At 28.1% G+C, this 25,216-nt stretch overlaps 3 protein-coding genes across 5 annotated transcripts; 2 read left to right on the forward strand and 1 right to left on the reverse strand.

Annotated features, from left to right (window-relative positions):
- The first annotated feature begins 74 nt into the window (after window positions 1–74).
- LOC115034176 lies at window positions 75–3,157 on the forward strand. The gene is made up of 2 exons (XM_029490046.1): window positions 75–1,775; window positions 3,051–3,157. Exons 1-2 carry the CDS (start codon window positions 1,031–1,033, stop codon window positions 3,155–3,157), a joined length of 852 nt encoding a protein of 283 aa, XP_029345906.1. The 5' UTR covers window positions 75–1,030.
- Window positions 3,158–3,457: 300 nt separating this feature from the next.
- Window positions 3,458–5,782, forward strand: LOC107884337 (odorant receptor 33b-like). Its single transcript, XM_029490889.1, has 3 exons — window positions 3,458–3,603; window positions 3,790–3,915; window positions 5,553–5,782. The coding sequence occupies exons 1-3, from the start codon at window positions 3,466–3,468 to the stop codon at window positions 5,733–5,735; spliced, it is 447 nt and encodes a 148-aa protein (XP_029346749.1). The 5' UTR covers window positions 3,458–3,465; the 3' UTR covers window positions 5,736–5,782.
- Window positions 5,783–12,676: 6,894 nt separating this feature from the next.
- LOC100169189 (zinc finger protein 2-like) lies at window positions 12,677–24,994 on the reverse strand. Of its 3 annotated transcripts, none has more exons than XM_008186838.3 (4): window positions 24,561–24,994; window positions 23,327–23,407; window positions 22,951–23,145; window positions 12,677–14,398 (listed from the first exon to the last, which is right to left on the reverse strand). In XM_008186838.3, the coding sequence occupies exons 2-4, from the start codon at window positions 23,371–23,373 to the stop codon at window positions 12,946–12,948; spliced, it is 1,695 nt and encodes a 564-aa protein (XP_008185060.1). In that variant the 5' UTR covers window positions 23,374–23,407; window positions 24,561–24,994; the 3' UTR covers window positions 12,677–12,945. The 3 variants fall into 3 exon arrangements, with proteins under 3 accessions (XP_008185060.1, XP_001952210.1, XP_016661791.1); XM_001952175.5 differs by having other exon boundaries at window positions 24,550–24,994; XM_016806302.2 differs by lacking the exon at window positions 24,561–24,994 and adding an exon at window positions 24,378–24,458.
- Between the last annotated feature and the right edge of the window lie 222 nt (window positions 24,995–25,216).

The following is a 25,216-nucleotide window of genomic DNA, read 5'->3' on the forward strand; positions in this document are numbered from 1 at the left end:
ATTTTTTTTTTAACAAAAGTAACGTTAGCTTCAAGAATTCTTTCTTGAAATTTTATAACAAGTGTCTAATTGCCTTTATTTCTCAAGTACTTATTTTTAGCGATATCACTTTTTACTTTCCACAATGCTGGATGATTTTTATATTCATCAATGAAATCGGCCTCAAATGTCTTATCAAATTCGAAAGCCGCGTTGTCCCACAAGTTTAAAAACTTTAAATAACTTTTAAAAAAATAAGTATAGGTAACTCAAACCTTGACCCAGTCACTACTACAGTATTAATATAATGTACCTACGCAAACGTGTGGTTGACATCGACAACACCATAATACACGCTCATATAAAATTGTCAACATGTCAGCTGTTGCCATGTTCAGGGCTTTAAATACTAATAAAATGATATAATTCTTGGAAGGTATCTTAGACCTTAATACTTACCTATAATCAAAAGTGCATCAGTACATCAATCATAAATTATTCATTACCATTTTTTATACATTTTTAAAAAGGCGACAGTTAATAAGTATATTATGTGATAGAGTGTTTCACTAGTCCACCTCAGTCACTCACTGGTGTCACACACATTCAGTTGAATAATACCTAGGTAGTTAATATACAATTTTAAAATAAAATAAAATTTCATTTTTTTAAAACATTATTTAAACAATAAATACACAACGGCATTAAGAACTTTAAAAAATAAAATGTGTTGGGTAAGTATAACTATTTACTTTGATTAAATTGTACAATATAGGTGTGGTACTACGATCTATGCAATTGCAAATACACAAACTATCCAGTGGTTAAAAATTCAAGTCAATTTCACAGAATTGTGTATACCTCTATTATAAGTTATAACATAACATCATAAATATCGTAAAAACTAATTTTCGGAAAAGGTTTGTTAACATTGACTATTGTATATATTATATGTAGTTTAGCAGTTATAAGGAATATCAGTTTAGTTTATGCGGTTTAGGAATATTTTTTACAGGTGACGAAAAGATATATTACATCAACATTGATAATTATGAATAGTCACGGAAGCAATAGCGATAGCATTTTCAACCTGAAGTTGGCCAAAATTTTCGGATTCTATCAAATTTTGGACACCGAAACCGTAACATTTCTAGGCCGTCATAATGTTTACTACAGAATTTTCGTATTTCTCATTGTTTACCAATGTCTCCTTTCGGCGATAGTGTTCTTAAACGGTTTGTATTATCCTGTAAACAACAATAACATTATTCAGGCCATGTTCTATTTTGGCTTCGTGGTAAACGTGCTGTACGGGAACTACAAGATGTACATCATACTCAATCGCTCAAAAGTTATATGGGATTGCTTGTCGATCACGAAGTTCGACTTCACGTCGTACGGTGTCCAGGGCAGACATACACTGAACGTTTGGCGAAATCTTTCCATTAAATACACGAACATATACGTGATGTTTTATTTAACAATATCAATCCTTACTGTAGCGTCTCCAATGGTATTTAATAACTCGTTTATAATAATAAAAAATCAGGATGGATTGTCCAGCGCCTATCGTCTGGGCCTTGTCAATTTATATTTATTTATCTCGGATGAAACTTACAACTCATATTTTTATGTATTTCACATCGTCGAATCGCTTGGCCTAGTCATCAATACGTTATTTATCATTATTGTTGATACTATTGTGAATACGTTGGCATTCGCATTAGCCGGTCAGTTGCAAATGATTTCCACTGCGTTCGAATCGGTCGGACATAAATCACTTCACTTCCCGAATAGTAAGTACCTACAGTATTGACATGCATATATTCGAGAAACTTAGAGTGGGTAAATAGTTATTAATTATCTCATCAAGATTCAAGGCTGGTCAAAGGGCCATGGGGGCTGTCACGTACTTTGACAGCTTTATGTGGGGGTGAAATATCTTTTCATCACTGTTTCATTTTCATTATTCTACCCCAACAATAATGATATGAGATTCTGAGTTTTTTACGCCTAAAAACCACCCACAAGTCCAGGGGAACGCTGGAACACTTGCCTCGTGACCTATAAGCTACACCGCGAATTGGCCCTAAGGTCAAGTCGCTGGAACTTACAGGTTTTGAGTACAATGCTGATCAAAATGAATTGACTCCAATTTATTAAAAGCAGATTGCTAGTATTTTAAATAATAATGAGAGAAATACTAAGAGTAGGTTTAAGGTAATGTTATATTTTACATTAAAACATTTCATCCCCCCCCCCACCACTAACATGACCAAATTACAACACTGGCGGACACTGCTATCTGGGGGGTGTGGGGGACATGAATTAGGTACATAACATTATTATTAATACAATTAAGTATGATACATGATTAAAGAATAAAAAATTCTAGAGGATAGAATGGTGATATTCTACTTTCGTCTGACACACTTGGAATATAGGAATTTAACCATATTATTGTTTTCATTCCAACGTATCAAATGATCTAGTTAGACTATTAGAATTCTGAAAATATATTTACATTTTTCGTCAAGACTACTAGATTTTTTTTATTTAACTTCTCTAAAAATGGAAATAATATATTTTTCTAATTAGTTCTTTTTTATTTTTAGTATATCTTTCTGAGAATTTAGTGGAACGAAATCAAAAATGTTGGAAATTCCTAAGATCCTAAGTATTCAAACCTGATTTTATAATTCTTATAGGTTCAGTAATCACTAGATCAATTAGCATGTTAAAATAAAATAACATACATACATTTCTTTTTTCTGTGTGTGTTAAACACAGAAATAAAATACATTAAAATAAATTCAACACTAACATTTATATTGAAAATAAACAAAATAATACATTATCTGTGATATTGTACTACAGTATACAATTGATTGATTTTAATTTTTAAGTCGGTAATAGATTCCTTAAACTACTTATTTATTGAAAAACAAAATATGAAATTAAGTTGTTAAACAAAATCCATCCACCAAACATTTGCCAGCACTCACAAATATTGTGAATTAAAAAGGTAAAGCACAATGGACTATAATATTATAATATGTTGTTTTTTGTAGATAATGTTGATAACAAGATTAAGTTACCTAATGAGAATATAAAATATATGGATCACTACAAGGACTTAAAAACACTTATAATAGATCATCAAAACATTCTGAAGTAAGTATACATATTAATTTTGTTTTCTAAATAAAAAAATAAAAAAATGTTTTTAATTTTAATCTTTCAATCTATAATATTATTATTTAATGATATTAATAATATAAACATATTATAGGCACATGAAAAAATACTATCAACAAAAATATAAATTAGTTAATTCAAATATCTTTAAGATGTTATCATGTGTAGGAAAAACAATTTCATAATCATATTTATTTTTCCTATTGACTAGATAAGTTTTTCTTAGTAAAATAAATTTCAAATTTTTCTATTTTTCATGCTGTAGGCAATGGTGTCTTGTTGTATAATATGAGTATTTTTATAACAATTTTTTTCTTTTTACATAGAAAATATGATGAATTTTTATCAATATTTCGACCAACGATGTTACTGCAAGTATTTGTTGTGTCTTGTTCGATCATTTTTCTTTGGTTCATTTTTCTAACGGTAGATATAAACATAATGGAACACTAGCATTTATTTATTTAGATAAATATAATTATGTTTTTGAAAACATTTTGTTTGTTTTTAGGAAGTTTTGTAGTTTTCACATGCTATTTATATTTAAATATATATATATCTCATGAAAAGATATTTCATATATTTGATGTTAATATTCCTTAATGTTTTCAGAGTTTTATAGAAGACGATTTTACGCAATATATGGCATTGACATCCATGGAAGCTATTTTTGGAATTCCTTTTTGTACTTTTCAAATGTATATGTCATGTTTTGTATTTAATACATTAAACATTAAAGTAATTTCGAATTTATATACCTAATCAAAGTATTTATTAAGGAGTTATACAATAAAATGCAACGTTCATTTTAAATAGTACCTATAGATATTATTTAATTTCCACGAAATAAACAACACAATTTTTTAGTGATAGAGTGGCCGAGTGGACTAAGGCGTCGGTTGCAATGCGCACCGTTACCGGTTCGAATCTCGGCACTTCTTTCCGGGCAGACACCTGTCTGAAGAGAGAGGCCGCGATCCCCAGACCTTGCATGGCACATCTCTAACCTAAAAATGACCTTAGTAGTTGAAGCCTTAAGTCTTAATACAATAATAAAAAAAAAAAGATAGGAAGTATAAAAGTATTTATAAGTAAGTAGGTATTTTTATTTTTATTATTTGGAGGTGTAAAAATGCTTCAATCTTCAAATTCAATATACCTACCTACCTACCTATATACTGGGGTGACAAAGTGTATCCAGTTGGTACTTTTTTTTTTTTTGGTAATGCACCACTACATGGGAGACGCACGTTTATCACATTACTTGACCCATCCAGTTGGTACTATCCGTAAAAAATTCACATTGAATAAGTTTGATTTCAAAATATTTCGACTCTTTTTGAGTTAGATCTAGACATAATATGAAATTTTTTTCTATAAATAACGATATGAAAGAGCGGGTAAGTGGATATCGTTCTGCTGTACAGTAGGTTACAAGCGGGTTAATGTATAATGGATTTAGGATTGTATTGAACTTTAAATCAATGATATAATAATATCATTGTATAAGAAAAATAATTCTGAGCGGAGATGGTTTGTCAGTCTGGATATTTAATATTGTTATTATTTATTATAATTTATAGCCTATAAGTTGAATTAATATTATAATATTATAATGTTTTATTCGTTTCCGTGGTGATATTGTGATAACAAAGCTTTAGAAATTAAAATCTGGTTTTAGCGGTTTTTCGTAATTTGTCGGTGGTTTTTCCTGTGGTAATAAACAACTATTTAGAAAACCAAAAATTGACCTCTCTAAAGTACAATCTTGATAAAAAGATAAGATACTATATGTTGAAATCGAAGCATTCCTTCTGGTAAAATTTTTTATTCAAGATAAAAAAAAAAATAATAATAATAAGCACCATTGTAAAACCAATAGCTTCTTCGCTCCGCTTAGAATCTAAATTGTATTAAAATTGACTAATAGTAGTCAACACTCAGTATTTATATTTTATATATAATGTAAATGTCAAAAAATTTAAAAATTATATACAAGGTTCCTCATAGAGTGTTAGTGGAAATTTAAAAAAAACAGTTTAGCTTAAATCCACAATAATTATTTATTATTAGCGTCTAAAGTTATAATTTAGAAAAAATATTTTGAGCTTAAAATTCATAAAAATTGTTCTGTATATAATATATGTATATGAAACATTTGAAAATTTAATCGAGATTCCCCATAAGTTTTACAACATTTATAAAAAAAAAACAATTTACCAAAAAAAATAGGAAATTGTCTGATCTAAAAATTTAGCACGCCCCTGAGCAGTGCGTTATCCACTTAACTGTTTTTTTTTTATTTATTTAGGCTGCATTAAAAAGTTTGTAAATTACTTTATGTAAATTTCTTTTTATATGTTTTGTTTTTTTAGAAAGATTCTATAACATTCGCGTTGTATAGCTCAAATTGGACAGAAATGGATATGAAATTTAAAAAATTGATTTTGTTAACAATGAGAATGAATGATGCACACCAGCAAAAATTACAATATACAAAGACGAAAATTATTAACATGGAAATATTTTATCACGTATGTTTCATATTACCTTCATAATTATAAAAATATAATGATCATAATTAAAGGCATATATTAAGGCTTTAAAAGTTGGTAGTGGAAATATTGTTGTCCCTAATATTTTAAATTTAAATATTTTTCTACTAAAATTGTAATTTTGTCCTGCTCGAAAAAATGCACTGCAGTGCTATTTTCCAAAATTTTGTAAAATAAAGATTTTTGATATAACACCATAAAAACATGAAATATTCAAAATATTTTGACTTGTTTTGAGCAGATTACAGACAATTTCAAATTTCAATCTTTTAGTTTTTTTTTCTATAAATATCAATAAAATTGTATTTGTTTGGCCAAAAAGCGTAAAAATGTAATACGGGGATCCTAATATATTACTTAAATAGAAATTGAGAAATAATAAAAATACATAGTCATAATTTTTTTTATAAGCATTTGAAGTTCGATTGTAGTAAAAATGTATAAAATGTTCAACTTTTATAGATAAAGATTGAAAACTTACAATAAGGTTCCACGTTAGTAGGTTATTCCGTAACCAAAAAAACTCAAAAATATAAATCTCGGTGTAGTATTCCTTCATAGTATTATAAAGTGCGACGTTCCGGTGTCTTCGACCTCCTCGAATGATTCGTTGTAACAGTGAGATCTTCGGCGTGGATAAAGTATTTCTTTCGATTCCCAATCGGCTGAGCATTATTATAATATTATATTATACTGAATAAGATTGGTTCCTACTACAGTACACTTCCTTGAGCTGCATGAGGTAATCCATTGTTTTGTCTTTTCCATCTACTTTTTTTGTTCTGAAGAGAACCGTCTGTTTCGTAGCATATAATAAATATAATAACAGAAGTCCAATAATTTTTGTCAGCTTCAAATCTCCAATCAGGAAATATTATGTTTTCTTTATTAACAGTCTCTTATTGACCTCTCTTATGCAGCGTTGAGGTTGATAAAAGCCGCTCCTGTTATAACTTTGCTCTTGTATCCGTTCTTTATTTCTTCAACAAGATTTTTCCCTGTACACGACCATCAATTCAATGATAAATCATTGCATACGAAAAATGATTCTTAACGGAATTTCAGCCTATAATGGCCTGTTTAAGTACATTTTATTATTTATATATTAGATTTTTATTACACTAATATATTTTACTGTTATTTCTTATCTTATATACCTATTTCCGAAGAGAAAAAAACAGTAGTAACTCCTCAAAAATGGTTATAGGTATTGGTAAAACATTAACACAATATTTAGAAAAAGTACAAAAAATCAAAACAGTTACTAATTTGGATGTCTATTAATGATTAATAAATACAAATTGTCAAAAAAACCTCACAAAGCACTTTTATAATAATTTAGATTTTGGAGTTTTACTGCTCTATCTCAGAGCAGAACAGAATTACATTATTATGTTTAATGTTTTTACGACTTTTTTTTACACAATAAATAATACCGGAATATTTTTTTATGTAGATTTAATAAATATTATATTTTTTATTCTATTACAGACTATGCGTGTTTGTTACACAATTGTAAATGTGATGATAAATTGCAAAAAAGAAAAAATGGTTCAACAATAATATTAATGTTCAGTCGCAAATAGTATCGTTATTGGTCCTGGTTAATAACTATAATTATTCATGATGTAAAACTGTAAAAGCATAATTTACAGCACACGTTTATGTATTTTTTTTTCTAACACGTTTTTGAAAGATGACACCATTTAATCATAATATTTTTAAAAAAAATGTATGTAAGCTACTAATCATGTTTTTGAAGTCTTATACTAATTTAGTAATGTTTATGTGAAATAAATGAAAATAATTAATCAATTTAATTAAACAGAATATTATGTACTTATTGGCTATGACCTATTGCATATTGGCTTTACATTTATGTGTGTTTTTTTATTTTATTTTTGTGTCTGAACACGTTTCCCAGCGGAAAAAAATACAAATACCAGAAAGGCTACTGATAACAAATTGGACCGTCTCCGCTCAGAATCGTTTCTATCAACTATTTAAATACCTAAGTTTCAATAGCTATCCGAGCTTTGAGCCTCTTATTCATTGGAAGTGTGGGTAAAAGACTCAATACAAAATGTTTGTCATCCGAGATATTTTCGTCTTGATTCGTAACCTCTGATGTCACTTTCACTAAAAAAAAAAAATTTTACATAAACAAAAATAATAGTTCTAAGTAAGTATCTATATAAGTAGGTAACTATAAAAAGAACAAAGTTGAAAACTCGTGTTGTATAATTATTTGCGTATTCTGCAGTTTAAGTTAGCTTTACCTAATTCTTAAGTAATAGTCGTAAATCTTTTTTCAAATAGTTTAAAAATTGAAATTGTATCATGTTCAAAAAAAATTATACGATATTAATATCTTAGTGTTATCAAATGTTATAATTTATAAATAATTATGATTGTAGTAAAACTCAAACGTTTCTCCACTCTCAATTGGGCTTCGGCCATTTAAGAGCTTTCAAATCTTTGAAATTATTAGAATAATATTTTTGAACACAAATATACCATCCAGCATCATGGATTGTCACAGGTTCGATTATCAACTTACCACTTAACAATGTCACCTGTACATACCAATATGTTAAAAATTTAAAATGATTTTTTTGAACAGTAAAATGTATTAATATGGTATCTATTGTGATTGTATTGAATTCATATTAACCGAATTAGTTATATGTAACTAATTAAAAATATTTAAAATTTATATTACCTAATTCACAAAATACTATATTGAAGAGTATGTAAAATGTTGCTATCACATACTAAATTAAGAATAACATAATTTTCAATTATATATATATATATATGTTACCGGAAATGTTGACAATTTAGGAAATGACGACAATTCCTAGTAAATGTTGACAATTCCTAAAAGCGGAAGGCAATGTTATCACCGCCTAGGAATTTTCATCATTTCCGTAGTTTATTAGGCAATGTTATCACTAGGGTCCGGAATTTGATGATCTAAAAATATATAAAAAAAATGCATAGAATGACATTTATTAATTTATTTATTTTATAAATGATATTAAAAATGTATATTTTACTGTAAAAATTGATAAATATTGTTTCGATACAAATTATAATTATTATAAATTAATTAAATAAAACTATATATTATATTCCTTTACACTCTATATAGTAGACGCTATAGAACTAATAATGCTGTCGAACTCAAATTAAATGTGAAACGGAGACACACGGGTATATAAAATAAACTTATAAAATTATTTTATATATCTGTGCGGAGACATGAAATTATATCAAACACGGGTTTATGTCGATTGCGATAACCGATTTTAAACTCGCATGTGTGCCCCTGGAATAAAATAGTAAATTTGTTGTCAACTGTTAAAGTTGTTCAATTACACAAGATCAGAAATAAATTCTTGCAAAGCAAATTTATTGGATCTAAGTACTGTTTTAAAATCGGCAGGTCAAGCAGTCATTGTTATATTTTGTAAAATATTATATTGACAATAAACTACTATTATTATTTTACTCTCTTATTCATTATCTTATTATTTTCAGTTTTTAATTTTTTTTAGTTTTTTATTCTTTAAATATCAATAAAATTTTATTTGTTGGGTAAAAAAAGCTTCAACATTTAATAGAAGGCTCTTATAATATATAATATATACTTACAATGAGATTTGAAAAATATTAAAAACCCATAGTCACAATTTGTTTTATAAGCATTTTAAGTTCAAATATTGACAAAATATGTAAAATTCACAAAAATGTGTACATTATTTTGAGTTATAAAATCATAAAAATTTTTCTATTTAAGTCTAAAATGTTAAAATGTAGAACAAGATTCCTTATAAATTTTTTTACCTTTATCAAAAAAAAAAAAATGTTTACAAGTAAATAAAATTCAATTTTTATGAGCATTTGAAGTTCATATTTTTACAAGGTTGGATATTCACTCGATTTCTCATGTAGCCATTTTGTTATTCTGTTGTAATTCAGAAACAAATAACTGTTGTAGATACATGATAATTTTATTGGATGTTTATTTTTTTTCCATACACCATAAAATTTTGAAAATATTTTGACTCTTTTTGAGCCGTTTACGGACATTGTCAGTTTTCATTTTAGATTCTGAGTGGAACAATGAATGTATTGATTTTACAAAAGATGCGTGTTTTTTTTTTTATTTTTTTTTTTAAATTTTTAAATTTTTTTATTTTTTTTTGTGTCTGTGTACACGATAAGTAGTCGAAATAATGCTTCGATTTTAAACTTCAGTATCTTGTTCGATTGGAAAGTGACAATTGTTGGTGCATTGGGGAGGTCAAAATTCCCAGTAATTTTCAAAAGCGCCAAGAAAAACCAAAGAAAAATTAATGAAAAACGGGAATTTTTACGCAAAATCGATTTTTCACAAAATTGAATTTGGTTTTTGGGGTAACTTTTAAAAAAATGACCGTAGATACATGAAATTTTGACTGAATGTTCATATTAGCATTTTCTATACACCATAACATTTTCAAAATATTTTGACTTATTTTGAGCTCTTTACGGACATTGTCAGTTTTCATTTTTTTTTAGTTTTTTTTCTAAAAATATCAATAAAATTTTATTTGTTGATTAAAAAAGCTTGAAAATTTAATAGAAGGCTCCAAGTATATTGTTTCAAAGGCAGATGAAAAATATTAAAAATCCTTAGTCACAGTTTTTTTTTATAAGCATTTAAAGTTCAAATAGGTGGGTAAGTGTATGTCACTCTGCTATATAGTACGTTACAAGTGGATCACTGTACAATGGGTAGTATTAAATTTGAATTCAATGATATAATATCACTGGATAAGAAAAACGATTCTGAGTGGAGACGGTTTGTCAGTCTAGGTATTAGATATACCTATTATAGGTATACTTATCTATAGTATTAAAAAAAAATTGACCTATAATAGGTATTAATAATAAATTCCAAATTAATCATATCACAATATCAATCAGGTAACGCGTTATACATCAACAACAAACCGTGGTACTATCATAGATATATAATAGTATACTTTAGAAGTTTCAAGTACCCACAAATAATATTATACTTTCATTACAATCACTACAAAACAACTGAAATACTTATTCCAGGTTTTTTAATATGTAATTTCGACTAAGTTGGATATTAAAATGACTATAAAAATAAACTGTACTTATGTATTTCTTAGAATTTTGGCAACATAATTAAATATTTACGTGGAATCTTGTTTTAAGTTTTCAAGCCTTAGATATAAAAGTTGAATATTTTATAAATTTTAAACTACAAAATACTTATTCAATTTTAAATTTGATAAATTTTGTCAACATTTTAACTTCAAATACTTATAAAAAAAAATTGTGCATATGTATTTGTAATATTTTTCAAATGCTATTGTAACAATGTATCAGGAGCTTTGTATTCATTTTTTACACTTTTTGGCCCAATAGATAAAACTTTATTGATATTTATAGAAAAAAAAACTAAAAAAATTGATAACTTACAATGTCCGTAAACAGCTCAAAAAGAGTCAAATTATTTTCAAAATTTTATCGTATATAGAAAATGCTAATATAAACATTCAGTGAAATGTTCATGTATCTACAGTCATTCGTTTTTAAATTACAACAAAATAAGGAAATCGCTACATGAGAAATCGAGTGATTATCAAATGTTGTAAAAATATGAATTTCAAACGCTCATAAAAATTTAATTTGAGTTTCTTATAGACATTTTTTTTGTTGATAAAGGTAGATTAACCTATAAGGAATCTTGTATTACATTTTAAAATCTTAGTTCTAAAAAGAAAAATTTTTACGAATTATAAAGTCAACATAATTAGGTAATTTTCGTGATTTTTCAATATTTTGTCAATTTTTGAACTTTAAATGCTAATAAAAAAAAACTGTGACTAAGGATTTTTAATATTTTTCAAATGTCATTGTAACAATATACTAGGAGCCTTGTATTAAATTTTCAAGCTTTTTTACTCAACAAATAAAATTTGATTGATATTTTAGAAAAAAAACTAAAAAAAAATGGAAAATGAAAATGTCCGTAAAGAGCTCAAAATAAATCAAAATATTTTCAAAATTTTACCGTGTATAGAAAATGCAAATATAAACAACCTGTGAAAATTTCATATATCTACGGTCATTTGTTTTAGAGTTACACCAAAAACCAAAATCGATTTTGTTAAAAATCGATTTTGCGTAAAAATTCCCGTTTTTCCTTAATTTTTCTTTTGTTTTTCACGTCGCTTTTGAAAACTACTGGGAAATTTTTACTTTTGACCCCCCAAAGTACCAACTAGATTCACTTTCCAATCATAAAAGTTACTGTTGAAGAAAATCGAAGCAGTTTTACTGTCCTAAAAGGTGATGACAGACACAAAAAAAAATAAAAAATAAAATAAAAAAAAAAATAAAAAATAAAAAAAAAACACACATCATTGTAAAATCAATACATTCATCGTTCCACTCAGAATCTAAAATTGAGTGATGTTCTGAGGGTAAATTAATAATATAAAATTTGAAAAGACCACGAACGTGTTAATATAGTACATAAATTGTAATAACTTTGAAACTATTTGTTCGGATTTCGATTTATGGTATCAATCTATGGTTTATATTTATGTTTTTTATCAACTATACATATACAACAAAAACTTTAACAGACTAAAATTTACTTCAACCATAAGAAAAGTATAAAACATTCAAATACTATACTAAATAAATAAATATAATAATAACTCAAAAACACATTATACCTAGAGAAAAAAAATATTAAAAATAAAAAAATATTGTAATTATAGCCTATGCTCTATAGGACTAAAAGTATTTATTTCAATAAATTTAATTTAAATTCCTAACCAACACAAGCATGGCAGATGTTGTTAAGACCAACAAGGAGCAGTGGTAGAAATGGATCACTTTACAAATCGGAATGCTTATAAAATTAATATTCTTTAATATGCAGATATGCCTATAATATTAAAATACATATTTCGATTTAAAAAAAATAGAATTATACAACAATTAAGAGAAGTTTATAATAATTTCCACAATGCTTCGTATTTTTGTCTTTTTTTTAGCGTTTGCGACTTGCAGTGTCATAAGCAGAATGTCTACCTTTGACTAATCATGAACTACTAAACGTATATATTTTTAGTATGATATTCAGCGAATGAAGGGACAGCATTCTTCATCACAGATATCACATTTTCATCGTTTTTTTTCTGTGTATCCGTCTATGCGATATTAAATTTGATAATGCATAAAATCTTTTAGCACAGACACCACATTCATATGGTTTTTCTCCTGTATGTATCCTTGTATGATCTTTTAAATATTGTGAAAGAGAAAACTCTTTACCACAGAAATCACATTTATATGGCTTTTTGCCAGTATGTGTCACTGAATGCCTTCTTAAACCATCTTTTCTAGCAAACCTTTTATCACAGATATCACATTGAAATGACTTTTCTTGAGTATGTGTAATTTTGTGATAATTTAAAGCTCCTTGTTGAGTAAAACCTTTATCACAGATATCACATCTATATGGCTTTTCACCAGTATGTGTTCTAGTATGCTTTATTAAATGGTCTTCAATAAAAAACCGTTTATCACAGATATCACATTTATATGGTCTGTCATCTGTATGTGTCCTTATATGTTTTTTTAATTCTGATTTTTGATAATATCCTTTATCACAAGTACCACACATATATCGTTTTTCCCCTGTGTGTATAAATGAATGCACTGTTAAATTTGCTGAATGAAAAAATCCTTTAGCACAGATACCACATTTATATGGCTTTATACCTGTATGTATATTAGTGTGGCTTTTTAACTGATATTCTCGATAAAAACTCTTATCACAGATATCACATTTATATTGCATTAATTCACCAGTATGATATTTCATAATATGGGTTTTTAATCTGACTTTTGTGGAATACGAATTACGACATGTAGCACAACTATAGTGCTTTACTCCAGTATGTATTCTCTTATGCCATGATAAAGTTGACGATGAAGTAAACCTTTTATCGCAGTAATCACATTGATATGGTTTTTCCCCAGTATGTGTTCTTCTATGATATTGTAAAGAATTCGAGGTAGCAAACCTTTTATCACAGTAACTACATTGATAAGGCCTTTCTCCAGTATGTGTTCTTGTATGCTCTGTTAAGGATGATTTAAAAGAAAACTTTTTATCACAGATATCACATTTATACGGCTTAGGATCATTATGAAACAGTATGTGTTTTTTCAAATATGATCTATTACGACATGATTTATTACAAATGCCACAAATGAATAGCTCTTTTTTATTACTGGTATGAATCTTTACGTGTCTAGTCAAATGTGATTTTGTCTTAAATAATTTATCACAGATAATGCATATGTGGTGTTTACCTCCAGTTTGAAATTTCTTATTAACTGGCAATTTTCTCAATTTTGAAACTTTAATATTACACGCATTGAATGTTAAAGGCTTTTCCATTAAGTTAGATTTCTTGTTCAAATCCATACAAATAATGAGTTCCGAAGGGTGACTTTCGTTGAGCACTGTTCCTTCAAATTCAAAACTCTCAATTATATCTTTTTCAATTTTTATTTTGGGTAAAATGTCGTTTACTTCTTCTTCAGTTTTACATATAGATCTAAAAAATAATAATTCTTTTTAAGTTAATATTTATATTAAGTATGTAGATTTTAAAATAAAAATTGAGAATTATTTTATATTCTGAGCAGAGCGAGGAAGCTATTGTTTTTACAATGGTGTTTATTTTTTTATTTTTTCTTCTTTTTATATCCTGTATACAAAATTTCTTCCAGAAGGAGAGTTTCGATTTCAACATATAATACCTTATCTTTTAGCAAATTGGATCAAGATGGTACTTTAGAGAGGTCATTTTTCGATTTTCTCAATAGTTATTTAATGCCACGGGAAAAACCAACGGAAAATTACGAAAAAAACGCTAAAAATGGGATTTTAATTTCTAACGCTTTGTTTATCAACATAGAAACGAATAAAAAATTATAATATTTTAATATTAATTCAACTTACATGATAAAATAAATAATTACAAAATATAAAATATCCAGACTGACAAACGATCTCTGCTCAGAATCGTTTTTCTTATACAATGATATTATATCATTGAATTCAAGTCTAATACAACCACTATACAATGACCCACTTGTAATCTACTGTACAGCAGAGCGACATCCACTTACCTGCTTTTTTAGTTTTTTTTTATTTCATTCATAAAAAAACAAAGATAAAAAGTCAAGTATATAGATACACGCAATATCAAGAACACTATTTGGTTTACATTTCATGAATAAAACATTAAACTTGATTAATCACAAACTTTGTTTTAGTAAGCTTAATGAAAAAAAAATTGGTAGTGTATTAAACCGTCCAAATGTGTTAATTATGTTTTAGTTTTATACGGTTGTTTAAGATTCTGAGCATAGGAATAAGTTTTGTTTTTATAATGATGTGATTTTTTTTTTGTCATCAACGTTTGTGGTACCTAGTAAAAATACTATAATTTTCGACATCAGCATATTTTACTGGTACTAAGTTCAAGTTGGTACATTCAGGAAGGCAAAATTGAAAATTCCCAGTAGTATTTGTGAGTATCGGGAAAAACAAATGGAAATTTTTAGGCAAAACCAATGTTTGGCCAAATCTATTTTATTTTTTTGATATAACTCAAAAACTAATAACCGTAGACACTTGAAACTTTCACCTTTTTGACTTTTTTTGATTTATGTGTAGTCATGAAAAATTATTTTTCAGTAAGAAATTCATAAATGTTTTTCTTACCATAGCGAACATTAGACATATTAATAAAAGATTCCCCGCAAGTATTTCTACCTTAAGCAAAAAAAAGTTTGGGAAGTGAATGTCGCTCTGCTGTACAGTAGGTTTCAAGTGGGTCATTGTAGACGGTATTAAACTTGAATTCAATGATATAATATCATTGTATATGAAAAACGATTCTGAGCGATGACGGTTTGTCAGTGTGGATATTTTATATTATATTTATATTGTTATTACTTATTATTAATACAGTAACCAGTAAGTTGAATTCATATTACATACTTTGTCAGTCGCCATCGTGATAACACCTAAATAATTCGATCCCATGTTTTTCTCATTTTCCTTCAGTAGCATGTATTAGTTTTTTGTGTTCTATATTTTAACCAATTCATAAAAAGTCCATTTGTATTCCGGTGTCAATTTTGAGTTTGATCTTCCCAAGAGTTTTGCATTATGACAGCTTTTAGTATCCATGGATAATATATGGCCGCCGAATAAAATGAATCAATTAAAATTCTTATTTTAGCAACAGCTGTAATCGACTGAGTTACCTCCAGCCGTTCCGATAATTTAACCATGGGCGATTGTAAACTCTCCCGATTTTAATGACATGTAAACTCTCCCGGGTTTAGTCCAATGCTACCTGACGGGAACATGTAAACTCTCCCGGGTCTACTTCAGTACTACTAAGGTAGATGAACATGGGACATTATTCGTATAACAGAGTTGGTAACACTAAAATAATTCTGCTAATAATAAAAATCATTGTTGCTATGAGCTATAATATATTATAATCGAAATACTACTTTTTATGGTAATTGGAACACATTGATTTCAATAAACTTAAGGTATAAATAATTAATATTTAAATAGAAAATACAGGTTAACAGTAATGCAATTTATAATACAATTTTTAAATAACATTCACAATCTCTGCAGTTAAGGCAATTTATAGAGTAGCAATAACAATTAAAACAACTCGGGATAGTTTACACATTTCCTTCAGGTAAACATAATATTAACCCGGGAGAGTTTACACATTTCCTTTAGGTGAACATTGATTGACCCGGGAGAGTTTACCACCACCCCTAACCGTACTTCAGCGATAAGGTTGTATTACACACATATTATACACAGTGGTCGCAGAAACCCCACCTTACTCTTTATACACCGTGACCCAACGATAGATAGTATAAACAACTCTCATCCTACCTGACGGGTGTAATAACGTTTTCAGCATATTAGGTTGCATTCTCTACACTACAAGTATATATAATAGCTGTTCTCCACTCTAAGAATCTAATTCCAAACTTATTTAAATATGAAATGTCCTGAAGTTACGACTTCTTAAGTTGTAACCAGATCTGGGTCTTCCACGTCGGCCAAAACCAGAAAGGTATCTCACGTAGTTTCCTCTCTCTCGGCTGAGGAATTTCGCAACACAATCTCAAACCTCGAAAAAACTCAAAATGAAACATTGAAACAAAGTAAGGATTTGCGTCTTTCTCAGGATTTAAAATTTACCGATTTGAAATCTAGCTTAGATAGACTATCACCCAAGTAGAGGAGTTGAAATTGGAAAACGCATCCTTACGTAAAAAAATCACTGCTCTTCAGGATCAAGTTCTTTCCCTTGAAAGAAATCCCAATGAAACTACGTCTCCCCCATCATTCTGACCAAGTACCTCAGCTTCTACACGAGTTATCTGAACATGATAGATGTTCTTTAAATGCAATCATCCATGGACTCCCCGAATATCTAGCCACTCAGATAATTGATAGGATCGCTAAGGATATTAAACTTCTTGATGCCACCACAGATTATATGAAAACAGATTGTGCACTTCCTATGCTGCAATGTAAAAAAATGAATATTAAGGTGCTCTGATTGGTCACCTCTCAAATCAGTGTGACCACAAATCCTAATGCTAATTTATTGTATATAATAACCAAAAACCTAACCTAAACCAAAAGCCAAAGTTGTTGATATTAGTGATTTGAGTTTATAACAAGATGTTTGTTTTCGTTGTATACTCGGGTATCACTATCAGGTTAGCCACCAGTACATGATAAGTTTCAAATATTTTTAGTACGTTGAAATGGTCACATTGATTCTGGAGGCCACCATATTAGGCCATTTTTTTGTTTACATCGAAGTGCACAATCTGTTTTCATATAATCTTTGATGCCACATTACAACCTTGATCGCTGTCTACACCATCAGAATCCAAATTATTTAGACTTGGCCGAATCACTGAAGGAAAACCATGACCTATAAAGACCATTTTTACTTCTAAGGTAACTGCCGCTCAATTTATTAATGATTTTAATAACAAGAAGCATACACTTTCCACTTTGGCATATCCCCTATCTATCAAACGTGATCGTGCACTACTACAGCGTCAAGAGCTACGCCGGGATTATGCCGAGCTGGATGATCGTAAAAACAAAGGTGAGCAAAACATTGTAAAGGAATATTTCAACTGGGTCCCCTCCATTATCAGTGGTGATCAAGCTTCCAGAAAAACGGGTCATTCAAGTCGGAATATCATCTCTTTCAAAAATCTAATCCAGTTAGAGGGCCGGGCCTTTTTATTGGACGAGCACCTCTATCATCCTAATTCTTCGTTTGATAGTAATAATTACATAATTATTGTAATATATGTTCTAAGCTTAAATCTTCTATTAATAACCTAGTGCATGACGTTTATACATTTAAAAATAGATTTACTAATTCTAAGCAAATACCTGTATTTGATAATCATCTTAATCATCTTAATTTTTATTATCAGAATGTGAGGTCTTAGATCAAAATTATTTAATTTACAATTAAATTTTATTCTCTTATCATTACGACATATTTCTACTCACCGAAACTTGGCTATCTACAGATATAAGTAATTCTGAACTATGTTTCACGGGTTATTCTATATTTAGATGTGATAGAAGTATACAGTCTAGTACCTGTTCCAGAGGAGGAAAAGTTCTGATCGCAGTTAGAGATTCTCTCCACTCTACCTTAATTTCTCCTGGATATTCTAATGTTCAACAGATATTTATTCGAATTTCTCCCCTCCAGAGACCTTCAGCTCTTATTAGCGTAGTATATATCCCCTCATCTGCTGATATCATGTTATATGAAAACTATTCTAAATCTGTTGAACTTGCCTGGGAGTCAGCTAATTGTGAAGTTGGTATGTTTTTTGGTGATTTTAATCTCCCAGATATTTCATAGAATTCCGTCAATCATAGGCAAAGATTTTCCGGAGGGAGCAACAATAAGGTTAACCTATAATAGGGGATCAATCACCAGTATATGAACTTCTTACAATCAAATTATGTCCCCAACTACTCCAATGTCTTCCTCGATTTACGTTTCTCCAATGCTCATTCTGCTGTAATTGAAAAAAAACCCCATTCAGCCTGCTACCTTGTGACAAACATCATTCTTCTCTTTCTTTTAAATACAAAGTTCCTGTTCCCATTACGATGATCGTAGACAACCAATCCTTTCGCTATTTCAAGGATGCAGATTACATTCAAATAGCCTTATCGTTGACCACTAAAGACTTGAACACCACTTTCATACATCAATCATGCGAAAATTCTGCCATACTTCTAAATAATGTCCTTATCGACATCATTCATCGCGCTGTTCCCGTCAAACCCTTCCATAGATCTTCTTTTCCCATTTAGGTCTCGCCGAAGCTTAAATCCTTACTATATAAGAAAAAAACTGCGCATAAAAGATATAAAATATAACGGAAATAGTCCATAAACTACTCAAGACAAGTCAAAATATTTTGAAAATTTTATCAAGTATAGGGATTGACAAAATAAACATATTATATAAATTTCAAGTGCCTACAGTTTTTAGTTTTTGAATTACAACAAAATGAGAAATCTATTGAATATACAGTGTTGTAAAAATTTGATCTTCAAACGCTCATAAAAATTTAATTAGACTTTCTAAGTGGATATTATTTTTTTTTTATAAATGTAGATAACTTTATAAGGAATATTATATTACATTTTAAAATCTTAGATTTAAAAAAGAAAATTTTTAGGAATTTCTAACTCAAAATAATTTGCACATTTTTGTGATATTTACGCATTTTGTTAATATTCGAACTATAAACAATGTTATTATTCATAGAAAAAAAACTAAAAAAATTGAAAATTTATAATGTCCGTAAACAGCTCAAAACAAGTCAAAATATTTTGAATATTTTATAGTGTATAGCAAATGCTAACATAAAATTAATGTTTATTGAAAATTTCATGAAAAATGTCATTTGTTTTAGAGTTAGTTTTTTAAGTTTTTTTTTTATGAATGTCAATACAACTTTATTTATTGGTAAAGTTTGGATATTTGAAAAATATTAAAAATCCAATGTCACAATTTTTTTATAACCATTTTAAGTTTAAATACTGCCAAAATACGTAAAATTCACAAAAATGTGCAAATTATTATGAGTTGAGAATTTAAAAAATCTTAAATCCAAGATTTGAAAATGTAATAAAAGATTACTCATGTTTGTCTATTTTATTTAAAAAAAATTTCTTCAAGCAGTTCAAGCAAATCAAATTTAATTTTTATGAGCGTTTGAAATTTATATTTTTACGAGATTGGATATTCGCTCGATTTCTCATAATATAGCGATTTTGTTCTTTTGTTGTGATTCAAAAACGAATAACTGTATAGATACATGAAAATTTTACTGAAATTTGTATTTTCATTTTCTATATATCAAAACATTTTTAAAATACATAAGCACTATTTTTTTTATAAGCATTTAGGTATAAAGTTCGAATTTTGACAAAATATATCAAATTTAAAATTTAATAATTACTTTGTGGTTAAAAATTTATAAAATGTCCAACTTTTATAGCTAAGGATTGAAAATTTAAAGCAAAGATCCACGTAAATAGGTTATATATAAATTACTTTACTAACAATAATGTCATCAATATATTACCATGGGCTGAGTGACCGTCTTCGCTCAGAATTGTTTTTGATGTTATCATATCTACTACGCATTTGTGGATAGTCTTCTATCAAAATTTTCGAAATTTAGATGAATTTTTAAAATTTGAGCTTTGAATGAATATAAAAAATAATCATGCCTATGTATTTCTGATATTTTTGAACTTACATTAATGAAACTTAAAAGGAACCTTGTATTAAATTGTCAAGCTTTTTTACTAAGAGAAAAAGTTATTATCAAAAATATTTTTAAAAATGTCTTATGATTATAACTAGCTGAAAAAGAGTCAAAATATTTCGAGATTGTTATTATTCATTCAAAATGCTAATATAAATATTTAGTAACAATTTTAAAGGGTTTGGCTATTAGTCTATGAGTGACACCAAAAAATAAAATATAAAATATATAATAAAATCAATACACTATTTCACTCCACTCTGACCCCCATAAAAATTGTTTTTTTTTTGTTTTGTCTGTTTACGCGATAAGTAGTCGAAATGTTCATCTCAATTTTCAACTTCAGTCTCTTTTCCGGTATGACAGTGAAGCTAGTGGAAAATTTAAGATTAAGGAAAAACGGGAATTTTTACGCAAACTCAGTTTTTGACTAAATTGATTTTGGTTTTTGATGTCTCTTAAAAAAAATACCGTAGATACATGACATTTTCACTAAATTTTCACTTATATTAGAATTTTCAATACACCATAAAAATGTTCAAAATATACTATGACTCATGTTGAGCTATTTATATAAGCATATGAAATTTTCAATTACCTATTTATTTATTTAGCGTATGGTTACGATTCGAATGTGTTCGGTTTGGATGCATGTAACCAGGCCAGGAGAGCGTTATAAGCGCTAGTTTGGCCGCCGAGTTGAAAGACCTTTAGCCGTTCGTCTTAAAGATGAACGTTGCCCAGGGGCTACCACGAGGAGGCGATCTTTCAATAACCCATATTAAGTATTCTTATTTTAATAAGCAATTCCACCTTAGATAACCAAATAATATATAGGTCGATATTATAATATAGTGATTATGGCAATAGTTATTGAAGGACATTGACATTTTTAACTGGTGGTTTTCTGTCTTTGTCTTAACCACAAATTCAAAATTAATTTTTAGAATTTTATTATTAATAATAATAATAATAATAATATTTTATTTACAGAATAAAATTCTAATTTACAATAGTGTCCTAATTACAGTCATGCGTGAGTTACACTAAAAATGTATACAAATAATAGAGAAAAATATATATATATCTTGAACAGCCAAGTTATTGAAAAAATGTCCACATGACATTAATATAATAGCAAGGTAGTATGACATGTTGTTAGTTTTAATAATTGATAAATAAAAAGGATGTTTATTTCTTGAATTATTTACATTTACTTTGAAGTTAATAGGTTCTAAAATTTCTAGGCAATCAATAAAATTATGCAGTAGTTCAAAAAGAAATTTTAAATTTAACATTTTAAATCTACTGTTTAAGGGAGCAATATTAAAAAAAATACTAAAATTAATATACCTTGAATGAGGACGTCTTTCAAAATTACATTTAAAAGATAAATATCTCAAAAAATTATTTTGTAAACTAGTCACTAGATAGACTCTGGTTTTGACAAATACCTACTATCTGAGTGCCAAATTAAAGAGGCATGGATGATGAACAATGAATGAATCGATGGATTCACATATGTTTTATAATCAGTACTTTAGAAATAGGATACCTAAATCTAAATTCTTATTTTGTAAGCGTTTATTTAGATTTTTAATGTGTTCTGTGTTATGAAATATTATTATTATTAATTTTATTATTGTCGGTCGTTATTATTAACGCAGTTGCCAATTTACAATAATAATGTATGTTTATGTGTTAAAAAAAAAATTAGGGGCACTGTCCAAGTATTAAAGAACTAATTTTTCTAGGCTCGGCCAGAAATTTGAGTCTGCTCATGCCTATGTTCAACATAATAAGAACCTACTTTATTTAACATTACCTCAGGCTCAGGCCCAATTACAATAGTCAATTTAGTGAAAGAGGCAGTATACTTTAATCAGTCAATACATTTTTTAGTCGTATAAAGTTAATATTAACACATTTTTCACTATACCTACTAGACATCAGTTTGTTCTAAAAATGGACATAGGTGTCTTGATCTGTTAAACAATTTACCAACCAATAATTAACCTAAGCAATTAATAATTTCTGTGAGTAGTACTACTGGGATTCTATAAGGGGATGGCTTCTTTTTCTATTATTTTTTCTGTTAAATTAAAATATGTTAAATATATTTGATTAGTTAGGTTCAGGTCAGTTAACATCAGTTAGGTTAGTAAATTGTATCATTACATTTTAAATTACGCTATGATGTAAAAATAATTCTTACCCTGTGACTAACTGATCATTATTATGGTCTGTAACACCAATAGTTTCCTGTTTAATAATTTTATTAAATACTTGATCGTCATTATACTCTGTCTTTACAATACATTCTTGTTTAATAGGTCTATTAACTACTGGATCATCGGATCTAACAAGTGGAATTGTCAACACTCTCGAACTGTTTAATATATAATCATACCTAAAAGAAATTGAAAAAAATATATTTTTTGTTATTCAGTAGGCAATTAATGTTCAAATCATATACAATTAATTACATAAATTACAAAAACAACTAGTTTTATAAAATAATTTCAAAATGTTGGTTAAATTTTATATTTTTGTAGCGTTTTTCTACCATCAGTGTATAGGTATTTGCTTACTTGGAATTTATTGCAGAATTATTAATTGATGGACTTAATGGTTCCATAATGAATTATGTTCTCCTTAATGTTTTTGGATTACTGTGAACATAACACATTAAAATTATGTACCTTTGAAGTCAAATCAGTCATTTTGTAGGAAGAAAGATTGCAGGTCATAAATTTAGTAAAATATCTTGTTTGGTAGGCAAACATTTTGGCTCCAAAAATTAAAAAAAGTAATTAAGTGCAAGTGTCATCCTTGTTTTAAATTTTAAAAAGTAATTGTACCCAAACAATACAAATGTGTTACACTAAATATTTTTTGAAAAATAGCAGGATATCATCACTAAATGACTTTGCAACATGCTCGAATCACTCGTCACCAACGTTTTCAACTCATAACTGGCATTTTTATCAAAAATAAATTTAAATTTAAAATTATAAAAATTAATTTTAATTAGGTATTATTTAGTAGGTAGTAGATACAGTAAGTTTATATAATTTCGATCACTATATCAAATTGTTCATTATCTCAACCTTCATGGAAATTCCCTTGAAACTACCGTAACTTAATAACTTTTGCTCTTGATAACTCAATATAAAATTAATCGTTTTTCTTATCTCAAGTACATAAATAATATTTATAGTAAAGGAAAAACAGAAAAATGTGCAGTACATTCAGTATCAGTATTCAGTACCTCCATTATTCAGTACATTATTGTGAATCGAGTTGTCAATTATTAAACAGAAAGATAAAATGTTGAAGTTCAATAATGGAAATATAAAAAATAGAGAATGACTCTATATTTGGACATCGATAAATGATAATGACATCATTAAAATGGATGGAAGACATTGTGGAAAACAGAAGTAATATTAGACAAACTTTAATGACAGATTTAAAAAGGTATCAAAACAGTATCAATATGGATTTAATCCGCCTTGACTAGTACCTATATTATATGTAGATAAAATGGATAATTATACCACAGACTATATGAAAATAATATTTTGGTAAAAATTTTGTTTAGAAATGTCTCCAGCCTACTGAAAAATACAATATACCTACACGTTGTGTAGAGTATTTGTTTTCCAGGAAGCAACATGCCACCATACCACCTTAGTACCCTCCTCTGGATCAGCGCCTGGTTAGGTATTAAATTTGTATTTTCAATGTTTCATAATACATAATTGTTGAAAATAGATACATTTATTACAAATTTAACTAACAAAGTACTTACTAGGTACTTACTGGCTCGCCGCTAATTCACACTGCGAATGATTTAGCTGTTCTAGTTTGAATTCTAGTTTGAAGCTTATATCATTAAAGATGTTTTGTTATTTGGATTTGTGCTGAATGTTAAAAAAAGTGCCAACAAAAGTAGCAATAGATAGGAATAAAAAAAGCAAAAAAAAAATATTGCAGAACGTATTTCAATTGTGTATTTACTATAATTATTGCTTAATGCGTAGGTAAGTGAAAGTAGGTAGTGGGTACGTAGCAAGATTTAAATTCATATGATGTAGAAGTGGATGTGAATTGTGGAACACGATTATGAATCAAACACGATTTAAGATACTAGGCACTATCTATGGCCGTGGAAAGATATGAAGAATAATTCAAGAATCAAGAATCCAGATAGATACCTTTATCAATAAATGATAAGGCGCACTGTCACAATCACAGATATGTATAATAACTAGATACCCGACTCTATATACAACAACATTATTAAATTATGATGCCCGACGCCATTTGCAACTTTGGCAATGTTTACATTTATTCATATACATATTTACTTATATATACATATATACTGATAATACTATTTTGCCCTAGTTGTAAATGGCTGCCAGCGTCATTGATAAGAAGAAGTCGGGTATCTAGTTATTATACATATCTGTGGT

The sequence above is a fragment of the Acyrthosiphon pisum genome, chromosome A2 (assembly GCF_005508785.2).
Source record: "Acyrthosiphon pisum isolate AL4f chromosome A2, pea_aphid_22Mar2018_4r6ur, whole genome shotgun sequence".
NCBI classification, from domain to species: domain Eukaryota; kingdom Metazoa; phylum Arthropoda; class Insecta; order Hemiptera; family Aphididae; genus Acyrthosiphon; species Acyrthosiphon pisum.